Genomic DNA, 19,063 nt, shown 5'->3' with positions numbered 1-19,063 from the left:
AAGTCAGTTTGATAGAAACATATCTCTGATGGGAAAATTTGAAATGTTTTTATGCATTTGAGAATGAGAATATTTGCATTAAAATCTGTCGCAAATTGGATGGAAACCTAGCTATGGATGCTCCCCACCAGTGCTCCCCCAATCGTAGAAATACAGATATCATGACTCCACTGCTGTAACGCCTTAGCAGGCAGCTGCTGCTTTGTTGATGTAGTAGCCGAAGCTTGTATTAGCCTAGCTTGCGTACATAACATGAACTACTAACTAGCTGACTATTATTTATCTATATTTTCTAACGGAGCTATCAAAACAAACTGAGATCGGAATGACCATTTCCTGTCAGTTTGATATGCATTTCCTGTTGCGAAATAGCTAGCTAGCGGTTCGTGTGCAGCCTGCTAGCCGTTAGCTAATTGTAGCTAGCTAGATGATGTGTTGTAGTAGGCTTGGAAATAATCATATTTGCCGAAAGACATTGAATATGGAAGGATCGTGTAACATTTGCACGTTGCACCGGGGATATATTGCAACGGACATCATTTTTGGAGGATAACCTGGATAACCTTAGCTACATGAAATGTAATAAACTAGCCGCGGAGTTGGAGGGACCCACAACCCCCTGAACAGCTGTATTGATGGAGAAATGTCCTCCAAGACGATAGCAAATATAATACTGTACAAGGTTTAGCGGAATTATTTTAGTTTGCTATCTTGTCTCTATATCTAGTCTGACAAGCAAATAGTAGACGGGTCATTCCGAGATTGCTAGCTACTTAGTCAATGATGAGGTAGCTAACTGCTGCCAGTGCTGGTGAAGAAATCACAGCTGTTTTGGCATCTGCAAACAAGACTGGCTGTGTCAGACAAACCTTCGGCCTTGTCCAGAAATACAAGATTTGTGAAACTGGCACAATACATACATTTGTGAAACTGGCACAACTGTAAACAAGGACATTTGAGCAGTCTGTATTGAAGTGAGGATAATTTATCCTGATCATCGAGATCTGACATAACTATAATGAGGAAGTTTTTTGATTCATCTCGTCGGGAGTTGGTCAGTTCTGGACCTGGGTCTGGAGGGGGTAGCAGTGGATCCAGCCATGCAGGTGGCAATTTAATTGGACGTTCATGTACTATTGGGCGGCACCAAGTCACTATTGAAGAAACAGTGACCGAAGGTGAGATGTAGGAATTGATGCGTGTCTTTTGGAAACAATGTTTTGATGTTCATGTTGACTAAGAACATGTCATGTGACATTTCAGTCAGACAGCAAACTGCAACAATGGTCAACATCAATCAGTCATTACCAATCAGGTAGCTGCTGCATGAAATATGGAATGATGGAATTAATTTATGCTCAAGCCAGAGGCAGGTCTAGGTTTTAGTTTGATATGGCTACAGTATGCCATTGGTAAAGACATACTGTTGTGTCAACTTTCCACATGATGTACTCCTATTCCTGACACTCCTACATCTGACACACCCAGCCCAATGACCATTTCACTGTAGATGGATAAGCCATCGTGCCATGTTGTTTGTAGTGTGGCTTTCATGGCATCAGTTTTGAGGATCAAGTGTGTGGCTGCTGCAAGATGTGACTTATGTCATATCAGTCAAATGACTGACAGCTCTGTCATTGTTGGAGCAGCAGCTTCATTTGGCAAATTTGTTGGCAGGAAATCCCCTTACATATTAGGCACTTAAATGGACTCAGGAACAGTCTGTTTTCGGTGTTCTATGAATTATTAAAATGAGTGACCATGGACACGAGAAGAGGCTCACTAGGAATGATAGCTACTTTTCAGGTACTGAAGAGCACTGAGAGAGATGTTTGGGGTGTCAAAGAATTTTTACTCTTAAACAAAAGTCCATTGGGCACATTAAACCTGGTATTTTTGTACTTTTGACAACCCAATACCATGCAGATCAAGTTGCTGATCGTTTGATATCACTCAGGTACTTGGTAGTGAAGTCCAAAGAATCTGAAGATAATTGTACATTTACATTTTAGTAATTTAGCAGACACTCTTATCCAGAGCGACTTACAGTAGTGAGTGCCTACATTTTCTTACTTGTCCTCCGCAAGCGCCATGCTATACCAACTGAGCCACACAGGACCATAATGCCTTGATGTGAGGAAGTGATGTGACATTAATCCCTGACTCCCTGTACAAATTGTGCAGTGGTGTAAAATCACCTCTCAAAACAGTATATTTTTCTCATTAAGCATCTGGCTTGGATTCAATTCCATGTAAACTCAGTCAAGCCTTTAAATGAATGAATTAAAGAATAGAAAAATAAATGGGCTTAGTCTTTGAAAATGGCAAATGCATAACCTAGCCTAAAGAAACACAATCATATACATACAAATAAATGCCCGACCCCAGTTCTCACATAACACTACCATTTTGTATCATACTCCTGAGTGAAAGGTAATACACCTGCCACTCTATCCCCAGGTGAGTATGTGTGTATGTTAACGTGAGCGTGTGAGAGAGTAGAATGCTGCATGCTTGGAAATTGCAGCGTACGCATTATCCTGCACTGTGGAGTAATTTGTGTGGATTGTGTTCACTGATAGGGTAATAATGTAGCCCTGACATCTTGTAAAATGAATTTACTTTGCACAACCTTAAAGACTGCACCTTTGCTCTAACAACCTCAGTTCATGATGACAATGTTTCTATCACTTTCTCACATCCAACGCTTTTGTTGACGAGTAAGGCAAATTGCATCTCATGATTTCTGCCTATTCTGTCCATCCTTTTAGAGTGCCGCTTTGCAGTGTAAACAGAGTCTGAAACATGCTGAATGGAGACAGTCTAGCCTATCCCTGCCCCGGTTTTACCTCAGAAACTCCCACTGCAATATAGTATAGATCTACACAGTACACTGCAGTTTCAACACATTGACATTCAACACCATTATGGTATAACATGTAGGCTATCAACATTGAGTTACTGTAAATCCTATGCTAAGATAGTTAGGCTAGATATACTGTAAGCTTACAGCCTACAGTTGCACTGAAAATGACTAATTAAACATGATGCCACAAAGACAGTTGGCAAAAGATGACAAATAATGCTCTTATGGATTGGTGTGTATGGAATGGTTAGGCCTATTTGATTTCTTTACTTCAATATCTTGTCTTCTAGTCATATACAGTTGAAGTCGGAAGTTTACATACACCTTAGCCAAATACATTTAAACTCAGTATTTCACAATTCCTGACATTTAATCCGAGAAAAGATTCCCTGTCTTAGGTCAGTTAGTATCACCACTTTATTTTAAGAATGTGAAATGTCAAAATAATAGTAGAGTGAATAATTTATTTCAGCTTTTATTGCTTTTATCACATTCCCAGTGGGTCAGAAGTTTACGTACACTCAATCAGTATTTGGTAGCATTGCCTTTAAATTGTTTAACTTGGGTCAAACGTTTCGGGTAGCCTTTCACAAGCTTCCCACAATAAGTTGGGTGAATTTTGGCCCATTCCTCCTGACAGAGCTGGTGTAACTGAGTCAGGTTTGTAGGCCTCCTTGCTCGCACACTCTTTTTCAGTTCTGCTCACAAATTTTTAATGGGATTGAGGTCAGGGCTTTGTGATGGCCATTCCAATACCTTGACTTTATTGTCCTTAGCCATTTTGCCACAACTTTGGAAGTATGCTTGGGGTCATTGTCCATTTGGAAGACCCATTTGTGACCAAGCTTTAACTTCCTGACTGATGTCTTGAGATGTTGCTTCAATATCTTCACATCATTTTCTCCCCTAATGATGCCATCTATTTTGTGAAGTGCACCAGTCCCTTCTGCAGCAAAGTACCCCCACAACATGATGCTGCCACCCCCGTGCTTCACGGTTGGGATTTTGTTCTTCGGCTAGCAAGCCTCCCCCTTTTTCCTCCAAACATAATGATGGTCATTATGGCCAAACAGTCCTATTTTTGTTTCATCAGACCACAGGATATTTCTCCAAAAAGTACGATCTTTGTCCCCATGTGCAGTTGCAAACCGTAGTCAGGCTTTTTTATGGCAGTTTTGAGCGGCCTTTCAGGTTATGTCGATATAGGACTCGTTTTACTGTGGATATAGATTTTTTTGTACATGTTTCCTCCAGCATCTTCACAAGGTCTTTTGCTGCTGTTCTGGGATTGATTTTAACTTCTCGCACCAAAGTACCTTCATCTCTAGGAGACAGAACGCAGGTACACCTCCGATTGGTACACCATCCACAGGTACACCTCCAATTGACTCAAATGATGTAAATTAGCCTATCAGAAGCTTCTAAAGCCATGACATAATTTTCTGGAATTTGCCAAGCTGTTTAAAGGCACAGTCAACTTAGTGTATGTAAACTTCTGACCCACTGGAATTGTGATACAGTGAATTATAAGTTAAATAATCTGTCTGTAAACAATTGTTGGAAAAATGACTTGTGTCATGCACAAAGTAGATGTCCTAACCGACTTGCCAAAACTATAGTTTGTTAACAAGAAATTTGTGGAGTGGTTGAAAAACTTGTTTTAATGACTCCAACCTAAGTGTATGTAAACTTCTGACTTCAACTGTAGTTTCATAATGAGACGGGAATCAAATCAAATGTTATTTGTTACATGCGCCGAATACAATAGGTGTAGACTTTTACAGTGAAATGCTTACTTACAAGCCCTTAACCAAATATGCAGTATCAAGAAAAATACATGTTAATTAAAAAATAAGAAATAAAAGTAATAAATAATTAAAGCGCAGCAGTAAAAGTCACCATTATAAGAGTATTTATTCAATCTTCCGCTCTTCTATCCCCATTAATTTCAATGGCGGAATGCAAGCTACAACATTCTAAACTGAAATCATCGCCACAAAAGAAAAAATCGGAATGTTCAAACTAAAGCATTTTGAGAGCTTAAAAACAAATTCTATGGATTATTGAAGCAAAAGGCAAGGTTTAGACAAACCCAAACTGCTGCAAACCAAATGGTAGCCTTGTAGCATGAGGAAATATTCTCTAGATGCTTTTTTCTAGGGGAGATTAAGTTTATAAATTGACTGTCTGGCCTGTGGGACAGTGGATGCACATTTTATAACATGTTACAGTACTGACTCTAGCCTACTATTCATTGATTGCACTTCCGTCACTCGGTTGCGTCATGCCATTGTTATGAAAGTTCTCAAAATGCCTCCGCCATATTGCTGCTCAGACATTCTGAATAGGGGCTAATAACTGTTTTGTCAAAATTAAACTATATTGGTCTGTAAATACGATGATATAGGAGTTGGCAAATAATTAGTAGGAAACAACTTTGCCATCATTATGATGTCATCAAATTTACTTTGGAGTGATGGCAAGGTTTAGAGCGATGGCAGTGTAGCCATTAGCTAGCAGTTAGTCAAAAATAGATACCAATGCTAACGTTAGCGTTCTAAAATTTCGTGCTGTCCCTTTAATCTTAGCTAGCTAGCTAACGTTATAGGCTACGACATCTAAAGTCAATCTGGCGACATCACAATAGCTAAGTTTCCAAATTTTCATGCAAATATTCAAGAATCCACATAAAACAATGCACATTTTCCCACCAGACGTGCGTGGTGACGTACACTAAGTGTACAAAACATTAAGGACACCTTCCTAATATTGAGTTGCATCCCGCCCCCCTTTTTTCCCTCCCTTTTGCCCTCATTTCTTTGGGGCATGGACTCTACAAGGTGTCGAAGCGTTCCACAGGGATGCTGGCCCATGTTGACTCCAATGCTCGCCATAGCTTTATGAAGCTTACTGGATGTCCTTTGGGTGGTGGACCATTATTGATACACACGGGAAACTGTTGAGCGTGAAAAACCCAGCAGCGTTGCACTTCTCGACACAAACCGGTGCACCGGGCACATACTACAATATCCCGTTCAAAGGCACTTAAATCTTTTGTCTTGCTCATTCACCCTCTGACAATCCATGTCTGAGTTTTCTCAAGACTTAAAAATCATTTATTAACCTGTCTCCTCCCCTTCATCTACACTGATTTGAAGTGGATTTAACAAGTGACATCAATAAGGAGGGATCATAGCTTGACACTCATTCACCTGGAAAGAGCAGGTGTCCTTAATTTTTTGTACATTCTGTGTAGTGCACAAAAAAATACCTATTGCCATTAAATTCCCATGTACCGAATAAAAAATACAAGTTAAATGGGTTTCCATCACATTTTCAAATCAACTGATGGTTTTCTCATAAATACATGTTGTGTTATATAGCGAGTGTACCCACTCTGGTGCCCACTACGCTATTTGTGCGCTGTTGGCTAGAGCGCACATATAGCCTACATCAGGGATGTGCAACAGAACTCATCATGAGGGGCTGCAGTGGCTCCTGGGTCTACATACCCACATCCATACACCTCAGCTTGCGAGCAAAACATTTTACTTTTTCTGTGCATTTTGCCATTGGGCATAGAGAAACTAGCTATTTTCTAACTAATTTCATGCAATTCTTCTCATTTTGCCATGGTCCGGAAAGAGAAATGTGCTGTTTTAAAGATCATTTCCTGCAATTCTACACATTTTGCCATAGGGTGGAGGCAAATGTTTGAAGTTTTTAATATGATAATTAATGATCAAATAGGCCCTACCCCGGTCAGTAGTTCGACCATGCTTACTAGTTTAGATAGCTGGCCGTTAGACTAACTTACCATTCTAAAAACATTTAACTGACGTGGGCTAATTGAGTGACTGCTAATTCACAACCAAATTTCAAAATTGTGTATTCGATTATTCTAACTCTCAACGGTAAGTTGAGATCCCGACTGAGTCCATTTGAATGGATTTTTATTTGGATTTCATGTAATGGACATACACAAAATAGTCCAAATTGGTGAAGTGAAATTAAAAAATTACTTTTTTCCCCAAATTAAAAAAAAAAAAAAACGGAAAAGTGGGGCGGGCGTATGTATTCAATCCCTTTGCTATGAAGCCCCTAAATAAGATCTGGTGCAAACAATTAACTTCAGAAGTCACATAATTAGTTAAATGAAGTCCACCTGTGTGCAATCTAAGTGTCACCACTCTTCCACAGGATCTTAGTATATATACACCTGTTCCAAAAGGCCCCAGACTCTGGAACACCGCTAAACAAGGGGCACCACCAAGGAAAGCGGCACCATGAAGACCAAGAAGCTCTCCAAACAGGTCAGGGACAAAGTTGTGAAGTACAGATCAGGGTTGGATTATAAAAAAAGATCCAAAACTTTGAACATCCCACGGAGCACCATTAAATCCATTATAAAAAATGGAAAGAATATGGCACCACAACAAACCTGCCAAGAGAGGGCCGCCCACCAAAACTCACGGACCAGGCAAGGAGGGTATTAATCAGAGGCAACAAAGAGACCAAAGATAACCCTGAAGGGGCTGCAAAGCTCCACAGCGGAGATTGGAGTATCTGTCCATAGGACCACTTTAAGCCAAACACTCCACAGCGCTGGGCTTTATGGAAGAGTGGCCAGAAAAAAGCCATTGCTTAAAGAAAAAAAGAAGTAAACACATTTGGTGTTCGCCAAAAGGCATGTGGGAGACTCCCAAAACATATGGAAGAAGGTACTCTGGTCAGACGAGACTAAATACAGGGAAATTCTTGAGGGAAACCTGTTTCAGTCTTCCAGAGATTTGAGACTGGGATGGAGGTTCACCTTCCAGCAGGACATTGACCCTAAGCATACTGCTAAAGCAACACTTGAGTGGTTTAAGGGGAAACATTTAAATATCTTGGAATGGCCTAGTCAAAGCCCAGACCTCAAGAATCTGTGGTATGACTTAAAGATTGCTGTACACCAGCGGAACCCATCCAACTTGAAGGAGCTGGAGCAGTTTTGCCTTGAGGAATGGGCAAAAATCACAGTGGCTACATGTGCCAAGCTTATAGAGACATACCCCAAGAGACTTGCAGCTGTAATTGCTGCAAAAAGTATTGCCTTTTGGGGCGTTATGCACGCACAAATAGTTATGCACGCTGAAGTTTTCAGTTTTTTGTCTTGTTTGTTTGTTTCACAATTAAAAATATATTGCATCTTCAAATTGGTAAGCACGTTGTGTAAATCAAATGATACAAACCCCCCCCCCCCCCCCCCCCCCACAAAATAGGAAAAATGCCAAGGGAGTGAATACTTTTGCAAGCCACTGTATATACAAGTATTCAGACCCCTTGCCTTTTTCCACATTTTGTTACGTTAAAGCCTTATTCTTGAATTTATTAAATTATCATTTTCCTCATCAATCTACACACAATAGCCCATAATGACAAACTGAAAACAGATTTATAGAAATTTGGAAAATGTATTAATAATAAAGAACAGAAATACCTGTCATTACTCTCCTGTGAGGATCCAAGGATCATGTTACAGTGGATGAGCTTTCAATAGAGCCCCCTCACCCGTGGGGGGGGGGGGGGTATGATAGCTCACGTCAATTGTAAATTGTAGGCAGCAGGCGATTCCTTTTGGTTTCTAGTTTGGGTGAATGAAATGTTTCTTTGTTACAGAAGAGTTTGCCTCCCAAAACTTCAACATCAAACAATTAACACTGGGACAATATATTTCAACATCCGAATGTTGGGAATGATAATAAGTGGAATATGGAAAATTATTGTCTATTTTGTGATGTCATTAAAATTGTCATAATGACATAACGAAACATTACAATTACATTACTTGAAGAGTTTTTACACTGTGTATATCTGGTTTACATCCTTAACGTTGTATAGAAAATATCAAGGATAAAGAGAATGTGTTTGTGACGATAAGATTGTGATTTTAGTTCTCTAACAAGATCATAGTAAATTATCATAACTTACCTCGTAACTAGCCATCCCCAGGGAGCCCAGAGAGCGTGTCAGCATGACGTAAACTCCCCTTTTTACCCGAGGGTATAAAGGGTTGTGTTAAAAATTAACATATCAGACTAAAACAGACCACAGCTGCAGCGAGGTCTACGATCGTCACGACCCCGGAACGCAACACGAGTTTGAAGAAGACAAAAGAACCTCTAACAATCCAATGCTATGGTTGAGTAGCTGTTCTAAGTACTGTATCTAAGAAGGTGAATTTAAGTAGGACCATCCGGTTATTCTCTTCAAATCATCGTTGCCTACACTCCTTTCATCACCACTCTGGGATCATCAACACGGGTGATTAGCCGTCCTCAGGAGACCACTCTTCCAGAACGAGTGTAAGTAAACAGACAACTGAGAAGAAGGACATTGTGACCTCTTGTGGACAATCAGAGAAGAAGGCCATCCGAAATAAGAAGGCCCAATCGAACCCTTCTCAATGCACGTAAATAATGCACATAAATACATGCATTACTTCTTACTCAAAAGAGCGGCCGTTCGGGGCAAGGTATTAGGGCTACTCTAAGTGTAGTTTGCAAATGTATCCAAGTGTTGCTTCTCTTACTCGCTTTCTCTCTCCAAATCTCCATCTTGTAACAAGTGTCATATTGTGTTAGTCCACTAGGGACCTGTTGTCATCGCATTAAGTTTCTAATCGATAACCTATACCGTGTGTATATCCTATGTTATAATTTCATTTCTTAATAAATAAATAATCAAATCAATTTGTGTGGTATAGAATGATCAGTAAGACTCGGGTTTCTGCAGATTCACGAAGTCTGCGATGTTCGAAATGAGACTCGTATGAGGAAATTATTAATTAGTGACTTTTGATTTATATTGTATTTTTTATTTTATTTTTTTAATTCCAGTCCCCCGTCCCCGCAGGAGAGCTTTTGCCTCTTGGTAGGCCGTCATTGTAAATAAGAATTTGTTCTTAACTGACTTGTCTAGTTAAATAAAAAAATGTTTAAAAAAATGATATCTATATATTGTTGAGTTCATTCAGGAGACGGTAACTCGTTAAACAACTTCTCCCGTGGTGCGTGTTCCTAATGAGTTAATTGTTACGTGATTCATTTAATCTAATAACAACTAAACATAGTAGGTAATTATTCGATGTATAACAGTCATCACATTAATGATAGTCATATCATGACATACCTTATTTACATAAGTATTCAGACAAGTGGTGTAGCTTCAGCCGGGGCAGCCAGTGCAGTCACACCAGGGTGAAAATCAGTAATGTATCAACATAAAAGTGGAAGGCCAAAAATGAGAAAGCAAAGGAGGTATCAAAATGCAGTTCAAGTGCAGCCATTGCTAGCACAAGCAATGTAGCGGGACCAGAAGAGGATGTAGGTTTATCGTTGCCAGCAGCAGCTTTTAGCTGGTCAAGTGAGCCAAGGCCAAGCTGTTCCATTGTGCCAGAAGAAGCAACTTTGACAGAGGAGGATACAGGTTGTCAGGTATCGGTGGATACGACCCTGAGCACAAGCCAGGCCGGACAAGCTATCCCGGGCCAGGCGGGGAGGAAGAGGAGCAGGGCGAGGCTAGAATCGTGGCGGCTGAGGAAACAGGTGGAAGTGGGACAGACAGCCTTTTTACCTATCCAACTGATGGGGCATTATGCAACAAATGTGGATGCAAAAGTTAAACGGCACGTTATTGCATTAGGCTCGTGTAAGCCTACTGGCCCATTCCCAAGAGTTGACGAAAGGCGGTATTTTTCCGAGTCGTATTACACCACTACAACCAAGGCTGGAATCAAATTACCATGTACAATGCTATGTTATTTGGTCAAGCTAGATTGCGCGTATTGTTAGCCTTGCTGCCTGATCGGAGTGCCCTTTTCTTCTCTGATGCGTGGGTGAATGGGGTGAGAGATTGGCGCCATCTTACATCCAAAATAGCATGTCATGAGACATCCCAGATTCACATGGGTGCCTGTTTGGTATATGAGTAATGAAGCTCAATGGCACTATTGACGCAGAAATGGAGAGAGGCGTGCATAATACAGCACATTTCTGGTGACAGGTGTTGGAGCTCGTAGTTAATGTAACTCTCACACTTGCATCATGTAATTTGGCGTTCAGAGGGCACCATCGAAAGCTGGGGCAGGCCAACAGTGGGAATTTTATCAGTGTAATTGAACTGCTGTCATTTTACGACCCAGTTCTGAAATAACTTTTAGAACGCCCCGCAGGATCCGTTAACTATCTCAGTCTTCAAATCCAAAAGCCGAGCGAGTGAAGTGTGACATTCAGGGAGAGATGCAGGAAGCCCCATTTTTAAAATATTATTATGGACACCACATGTATCCAAAGTAGACCAGTTAAACCAAGTTTATCGCTATGTGAGAGTGATGAGGGATGCAAATAATGTCGCCACAGATCTGACCATCACAGAGTCGTTTTGGGGATTTCTGGAGACTGCTGACACATCAGCAGCTGAGCTTCAACATAAAATCCTGGGCAGCTTTGAGGATAATGGGCCGGATATTTCAAAATGTCGTGGGCAGGGGTATGATGGAGCTGCTAACATGAGTGGAGTTTATTCGGGTGTGCCGGCCAGAATATCCGAAAAAGAGCCGCTTGCTGTTTATGTGCATTGCGCAGCGCACCATCTTAACCTGGCTCTCAACGACTCTGTCAAAAATGTGCCAGAGATTAAACAGTTTTATGATACTGTTAAACTGTTATACACCTTCGGGCGTAGAATAAGGAGGGGGTCAATGTTGAGTGGTATACTTGATTTTGCATCAGAAAAATAAAATGTAACTCTAAAACGACTGTGTCCCACCCGCTGGTCATCTAGATATGAGTCCCTTGCAGCCCTGAGATACAGATATGTGGACGTAATGAAGGCCCTCACTAAGATTGCGCCTTTAAGCGACAAGAAGGACGAGAGGGATGATGCAGCAGCACTGAAAATGTGATTTTTTTTTTGTCGTTCTGCAGACTAAGGTTTTAGAAAATCTGAACGTTGTCTACAAAATGCTACAGGCCAAAGACGCAGACCTGCACAGGGCAGTCAGCCTACTCGAGGACATGATAGAGGTCCTGTCCGGACTTTTTGAGAAGGCCAAAGTCACTGCAAGGACCCTTGCCACAAATGGGGAGCTCAGAACGCATTTGAAGACACTCGAAGAAGGAAGGCGAGGCGTCATTTTGATGAGCTATGCAAGGACAAGCGACTGTCTGATGGGAGAGTAGTTTTAGAGTCAACGTCTTTAATGCAAACCTTGACATCGTTATCCACCAGCTGTCAACCAGATTTAAAAGTCTGCGGGCAACATCGAGTCTGTTTGACTCCATCCATCCCACTACCCTGGCCAACGCAGATGATGATGCGCTCTACGAGACAGCCAGCCGGCAGACTGAACATTACAGCAAAGATAAATCAGCAAGCTTCCCTGGCCAATTACTCTCTTTCAGGGCCTGTTTTAAGAAGGAAATAACAAAGCACACTGCAGTGAGAGACCTGGCCAAGATGCTCATTGTGGATTACAATTCAGTCACTGCTACATTTGGGGAAGTAGTTACAGCGATGCTCCTTTTTATGACTCTGCCTGTAACTGTAGCCAGTGCCGATCGCTCCTTTTCCAAACTGAAAATAATTAAATCATACCTGAGGAGCAGCATGGGATAGGGGAGACTGAGGGGGTTGGCCATTCTGTCCATTGAAAACACCAGAGCCAGGACCATGGATTTGAATGCCATAGTCAACGAATTCGCAGAGCGCAAGGCCCGTCGAATGCCAATCAAATGAGTGAGTAAGCTTATATTTTTACAGGGCAGGCTACCCAGACAGCCTATATAAATCAAGCTTTATTGAGATTAATTGACATCGCTTGTCAATCTACGACTATGCTCGATCTGTCTTTGGAAACCATGTTCTGGTGCACGGCCGCTGAGCCATTTCATTGTCATCATAGCCTATATGTTTAACTAGGCTATCAGAATAATAGTAAGCACATACGTATCATATACTGTTAAAAGGCATGCTGCCATTTAAGCAATCTGTTTGAATGCTCCACTTGATTGATTTGCTGGTGTTTTTGCTATAGGCCTCTGCGGGAGGCAGATCATTTGAAATACCTACATGTCAGTTTTGCCGCCGTGCGTAACTTCAGCGAGCGTGTACTGGGTCATTAGCTGCGTTTTGGTGTTTCTGTCAAGAGATTGAGCTAAATATTTATGTTTTATAATATAGGCTATTGCCTATTATTTGCAGATAAAATAGGGTGTTTTTTGACCGCTTTGTGCTTTCCGTGGTGCTGATCGATTTATACTGGTTAATTTCTGACCGCCGTCCATGGTGCTGAATGTATTGGCTATATTGCGGCTTCTCTGGTAACAGCTTCAAATGTGCCCTCAGATTAGGTTCTGCTCTGCTGTTACAATGCTTAGTAATATTAACACACAGCCTTACCAACAAAATGATTACAATTTTAAGGGAAATATGGGTAGTTTGAAATCTGATCGTCTGGCTTCATTGCACAGACGGGTTAAAAGAGCTTAGCGGGGAAAAACAAAAGGCGGAAGAGTATGTTTCATGATCAATAACTCATGGTGTGATTGTATTGCATGGACAAAACCCTTCAGAGTTTCTGTGTTCCCCTGACCTGGAATCACAATCAAATGCAGACCTCATTATCTCCTGAAAGAATCCACAGCTGTTTGCATCACGGCTGTGTACATCCCCCTCACAGGTCGACACTACGCTGGCCCTCGGGGGGGAAATACACAGGGGACTTTGAACAAATTGGAAACAGCATATCCCAAAGCTTCGTTCGTTGTAGCCGTGGAATGTAACACGGTTATGTTATATTTCAGTCTTCTATGATGTACAGTGCCTTGCGAAAGTATTCGGCCCCCTTGAACTTTTCGACCTTTTGCCACCTTTCAGGCTTCAAACATAAAGATATAAAACTGTACTTTTTTGTGAAGAATCAACAACAAGTGGGACACAATCATGAAGTGGAACGAAATTTATTGGATATTTCAAACTTTTTTAACAAATAAAAAACTGAAAAATTGGGCGTGCAAGTGTAAAATGGTCTTCCCTGTGGCTCAGTTGGTAGAGCATGGTGTTTGCAACGCCAGGGTTGTGGGTTTGATTCCCACGGGGGGCCAGCACAAGAAATAAAATGCATGAAATGAAAATGAAATGTATGCATTCACTACTGTAAGTCGCTCTGGATAAGAGCGTCTGCTAAATGACTAAAATGTAAATGTAATGTAAATGTAATGGGTGGTGATAGGGGCCTGTAATTTATTTGGGCACCTGGGCCCGTCATGATTAAGCTACGCTACTGATTCAGACCCTTTGCTATAATAATTGAAATTGAGCTCAGGTGCATCCTGTTTCCATTGATCATCCTTGAGATGTTTTTACAACTTGATTGGAGTCCACCTGTGGTAAATTACATTGATTGTGCATGATTTGGAAAGGCACACACCTGTCTATATATAAGGCCCCACAGTTGACAGTGCATGTCAGAGCAAAAACCAAGCCATGAGGTCGAAGGAATTATCTGTAGAGCTCAGAGACAGGATTGTGTCGAGGCACAGGTCTGGGAAAGGGTACCAAAAGAATTATGCAGCGTTGAAGGTCCCCAAGAACACAGTGGCCTCCATCATTCTTAAATGGAAGAAGTTTGGAACCACAAAGACTCTTCCTCGAGCTGGCTTCCCGGCCAAACTGAGCAATCGGAGGAGAAGGTCTTTAGTCAGGGAGGTGACCAAGAACCCGATGGTCACTCCGGCAGAGCTCTGGAGTTCCTTCGTGGAGATGGGAGAACCTTCCAGAAGGACAACCATTTCTGCAGCACTCCACCAATCAGGCCTTTATGGTAGAGTGGCCAGACGGAAGCCACTCCTTAGTACAATGCACATGACAGCCCGCTTGAAGTTTTCCAAAAGGCACCTAAAGGACTTCCAGACCACGAGAAATACGATTCTCTGGTCTGATGAAACCAAGACTGAACTCTTTCGCCTGATTGTCAAGCGTCACGTCTGGAGGAAACCTGGCACCATCCCTACGGTGAAGCATGGTGGTGCCAACATCATGCTGTGGGGATGTTTTTCAGCAGCAGGGACTGGGAGACTAGTCAGGATTGAGGGAAAGATGAATGGAGCAAAGTACAGAGAGATCCTTGATGAAAACCTGCTCCAGAGCACTCAGGACCTCAGACTGGGGCGAAGGTTCACCTTCCAACAGGACAACGGCCCTAAGCACACAGCCAAGGAGTGGCTTTGGGACAAGTCTCTGAATGTCCTTGAGTGGCCTAGCCAGAACCCAATCGAACATCTCTGGAGAGACCTGAAAATGGCTGTGCAGCGATGCTCCCCATCCAATGTGACAGAGCTTGAGAGGATCTGCAGAGAAGAAGGGGAGAAACTCCCCAAACACAGGTGTTCCAATCTTGTAGCGTCATACCCGAGGATGTAATCGCTGCCAAAGGTGCTTCAACAAAGTACTGAGTAAAGGGTCTTAATACTTATGTAAATGTGATTATTTATTTTTTATAGATTTGATAAAATTTCTAAACCTGTTTTGCTTTGTCATTTTTGGGTATTGTGTGTAGATTGACTAGGGGGAAAAAACGATTTAATCTATTTTATAATAAGGCTGTAACGTAACAAAATGTGGAAAAATTAAAGCGGTCTGAATACGGTCTTATTTTGGTCATATTGGTCCGCAGGCCTATAAAATGGGGGCCACATTTTGCCCATCCTGATTTACATGATGAGATTAGTATTTTATAGACAAAGGAGCGAGATTCGTTTTATTTGTCATATGCCAGCCAAGCATCGGTTTTCATGTCACCAGAATAAGACACCTCAATATTTATTGGAAATGAGCATCAAGCTCATCACCTTGCACTTTCACCACCCTGTGAACCTCATCATAATTTGTCATCTATAGCTTAATAAACTGCATCCTTTCCTGTCATCGCATGACTCCATGTTTACTTTGATATGATGGTTATTATATCAATATTTGCACATTAGTGCTTTCACCGACAATTATCGCATAATTCATTTTACTGACACAAAAAGATCCCAACTTGTCTAGCATATTTTGTTCTGTCTACATTTTGAAAGTTTACTGAAAAATGTTCTGTTTCCATCAGGCCTGTCATGACATTTTGTATCTGATGTACTTTACTCACATAAAAAGGTTGGATTTAAACATGCTTAATGCCCCAAAAAAATCCTACAAATGATTTGCCTCCTTTTAAAGATCATCGGGTTTCCAAGCCCAAAACATTATCATGGTGTCTTTTTGTTCTAGTTTCATGAGGAATCATCAGTAAAGCCTTTTATCCCACTACTATAATTTGGTCGGCAGGTAGCCTAGTGGTTAGAGCGTTGGGCCAGTAACCGAAAGGTTGCAAGATTGAATCCCTGAGCTGACAAGGTACATATCTGTCATTCTTCCCCTGAACAAGGCAGTTAACCCACTGTTCCTAGGCCGTCATTGTAAATAAGAATTTGTTCTTAACTGACTTCCCTAGTTAAGTAAAGGTAAATAACTAGCCTCAATTGTTCAACACTAGCCTCTTACAATGTACATGTATAAACTTACAATGTACATGTCTAACATAATTATTCTACAGGAAAAATTAGCCTATCTGATATAATTTTTTTTAGCACAGAGATTTTGCCAACATTCCTAACCTCTTTTTTTAAATTTTATTGAACCTATATTTTATCAGGGAGTCATACTGAGACCAAGGTCTCTTTTACAGATGAGCCCTGAATTACATAAATTACAGTAAATACACACATCCACATAAATACAAAATGCAAGCAGATCTTGATACCTGAATACACTTGAAAGTGATTTGTTCATGACGTAGAATATCTCGTATATTCAGTTTTCTCTATTACTTCAGACTTCCAATGGTTGCTTGCCTCCAAACACTGAACATTTAATTAGGTCTCATTCACTCTATATCACAGGGGGGTTTGCCATTGTGTTCCTGGTACGAACCAGCCAGGGGCTCCGCTGTGCCCTCAAGAGGATGTATGTCAACAATGAGCACGACCTGCAGGTGTGCAAGCGAGAGATCCAGATTATGGTGAGTTGCTGTGGGATTACCCCACGGCATGCTTGAAAAGGGAGCTATTATGTCTAGTTCTCTCCTTTGCTCACATGAAAACACATGCATGACACGCATACAGGCAGCTCTACAAACTCTGCAGCACCTTATGTATCAGCAATGATGATTTGCAACCATATTTTCCTCAGGAGACAAAGTTTGAATTTGAGTGGCATGATAATGTTCACTCTGACTTTTTAATGTAATGTGGTTGTCCTTGTGCTCTCGCAGAAGGACCTGGTCGGCCATAAGAACATTGTTGGCTATCTGGACTCTAGTATCACCACTTGTGGAGGAGGAGATGTGTGGGAAGTGCTCATCCTCATGGACTACTGTAAAGGTGAGTGCTTACTGAAGGATCTGTGTTCAATCAAGTGTAGTTCAGTCCTCAAAAGTGACTATGAAAGATAGAAATAAAGGCGGGCCACTGTCACTCCACTTGTAGTCCACATGAGGGCGCTTTCTGTCTATATTCTGTCCTCCATATAGGCCTACCGCTATTGTGGTGACTTTCTTTAAATGTTGTGTTTAACCGTTCAGTTTTTCCACAAAAAATGTGAAGGTGTAGATAATGTGATTGTTTAAGTGTATCTCTAGGAAATACTGGTTTTAAATCAAAGCCCTGTTTTTTCAGGACTGTTCAGATCAAACCATTTTTTTACTTCTGTCTTTGTATCTTTGCAACTCATTTGACTTCTGTGCTGCACCAGGTTATTATCCATTGTGACATTGGGCTTTCTAGCACTCTTTCACTCCAAGGCTAACTTTACTTATCACGCTAACAGCTAGTCAAGCACGGCCAATCTGGGGTCATATATTTCATTCTTCCTTTCGTTCGCAGAATAATTTAATCTTAATAATGGAATGATAGAGCAGCCTAACCTTTTCCGCTCTATGGGAGAACTGTCACAATGAAGAGGACACTTAAGTGTTCATTGAAAGACAACACATGTCTGAAATAATTAAAAGGTTGTGAGGTTATTAATTGGCTCTTTAAGTTTTGTGTATTGGACAATTTTTTATTTAATTTTATCTCTGTGGCTCAACCTTGAAGACCATACATACTGTAGAGACAGTTTTATAAATCTATCAACATGTTGATAATACAATGTTTGATATACTGTACAGTAGATCCTACTTCTCAGACTGCATTTCCTTCAGTGAGCTTTATCCCGATTTTTATACCGTCATCCCGTTTCTGTACCATACCGGGGTGTACGATTTTACCAATTGTGCACACAAGGGGCGCTATTTCAACAAAAAACAAATAAATATATATATTTTAACTCAGCAAAAAAAGAAACGCCCCTTTTTCAGGACCCTGTTTTTCAAAGATAATTCATAAAAATCCAAATACCTTCACAGATCTTCATTGTAAAGGGTTTAAACACTGTTTCCCATGCTTGTTCAATGAACAATAAACAATTAATGAACATGCACCTGTGGAACGGTCATTAAGAAACTAACAGCTTACAGACGGTAGGTAATTAAGGTCACAGTTATGAAAACTTAGGACACTAAAGAGGCCTTTCTACTGACTCTGAAAAAGACCAAAAGAAAGATGCCCAGGGTCCCTGCTCATCTGCGTGAATGTGCCTTAGGCATGCTGCAAGGAGGCATGAGGACTACAGATGTGGCCAGGGCAATAGATTGCAATGTCCGTACTGTGAGACGCCTAAGACAGCGCTACAGGGAGACAGGACAGACAGCTAATCGTCCTCGCAGTGTAACAATACATGCACAGGATCGGTACATCCGAACATCACACCTGCGGGACAGGTACAGGATGGCAACAACAACTGCCCAAGTTACACCAGGAACGCACAATCCCTCCATCAGTGCTCAGACTGTCCGTAATGGGCTGAGAGAGGCTGGACTGATGGCTTGTAGGCCTGTTGTAAGGCAGGTCCTCACCAGACATCACCGGCAACAACGTCGCCTATGGGCACAAACCCATCGTCGCTGGACCAGACAGGACTGGCAAAAAGTGCTCTTCACTGACGAGTCGCAGTTTTGTCACATCAGGGGTGATGGTTCAGATTCACATTTATCTTTGAAGTAATGAGCGTTACACT

The 19,063-nt window shown here is 41.4% G+C and overlaps 1 protein-coding gene across 8 annotated transcripts in view; it reads left to right on the top strand.

The window, feature by feature from the left end:
- The first annotated feature begins 227 nt into the window (after positions 1-227).
- The window catches only part of LOC106568237 (AP2-associated protein kinase 1), a 110,036-nt gene continuing 91,200 nt past the window's right edge, over positions 228-19,063 (top strand). For 2 of the 8 annotated variants that reach the window (XM_082960449.1, XM_082960450.1), the window contains exons 1-3: positions 228-1,178; positions 16,849-16,967; positions 17,220-17,328. In XM_082960449.1, coding sequence (XP_082816575.1) covers positions 1,019-1,178; positions 16,849-16,967; positions 17,220-17,328 — 388 coding nt within the window. In that variant the 5' untranslated portion in view covers positions 228-1,018. The remainder of the gene's footprint in view (positions 1,179-16,848; positions 16,968-17,219; positions 17,329-19,063) is intronic. The other 6 variants (XM_014138407.3, XM_014138406.3, XM_082960447.1 and 3 more) reach the window with 5 other exon arrangements.

This window comes from Salmo salar, chromosome 13 (genome assembly GCF_965601325.2).
Source record: "Salmo salar chromosome 13, fSalSal1, whole genome shotgun sequence".
NCBI classification, from domain to species: Eukaryota; Metazoa; Chordata; class Actinopteri; order Salmoniformes; family Salmonidae; genus Salmo; species Salmo salar.
The sequence above is the reverse complement of the archived record's forward strand: the minus strand, read 5'-3'. Positions and strand labels throughout refer to the sequence as shown.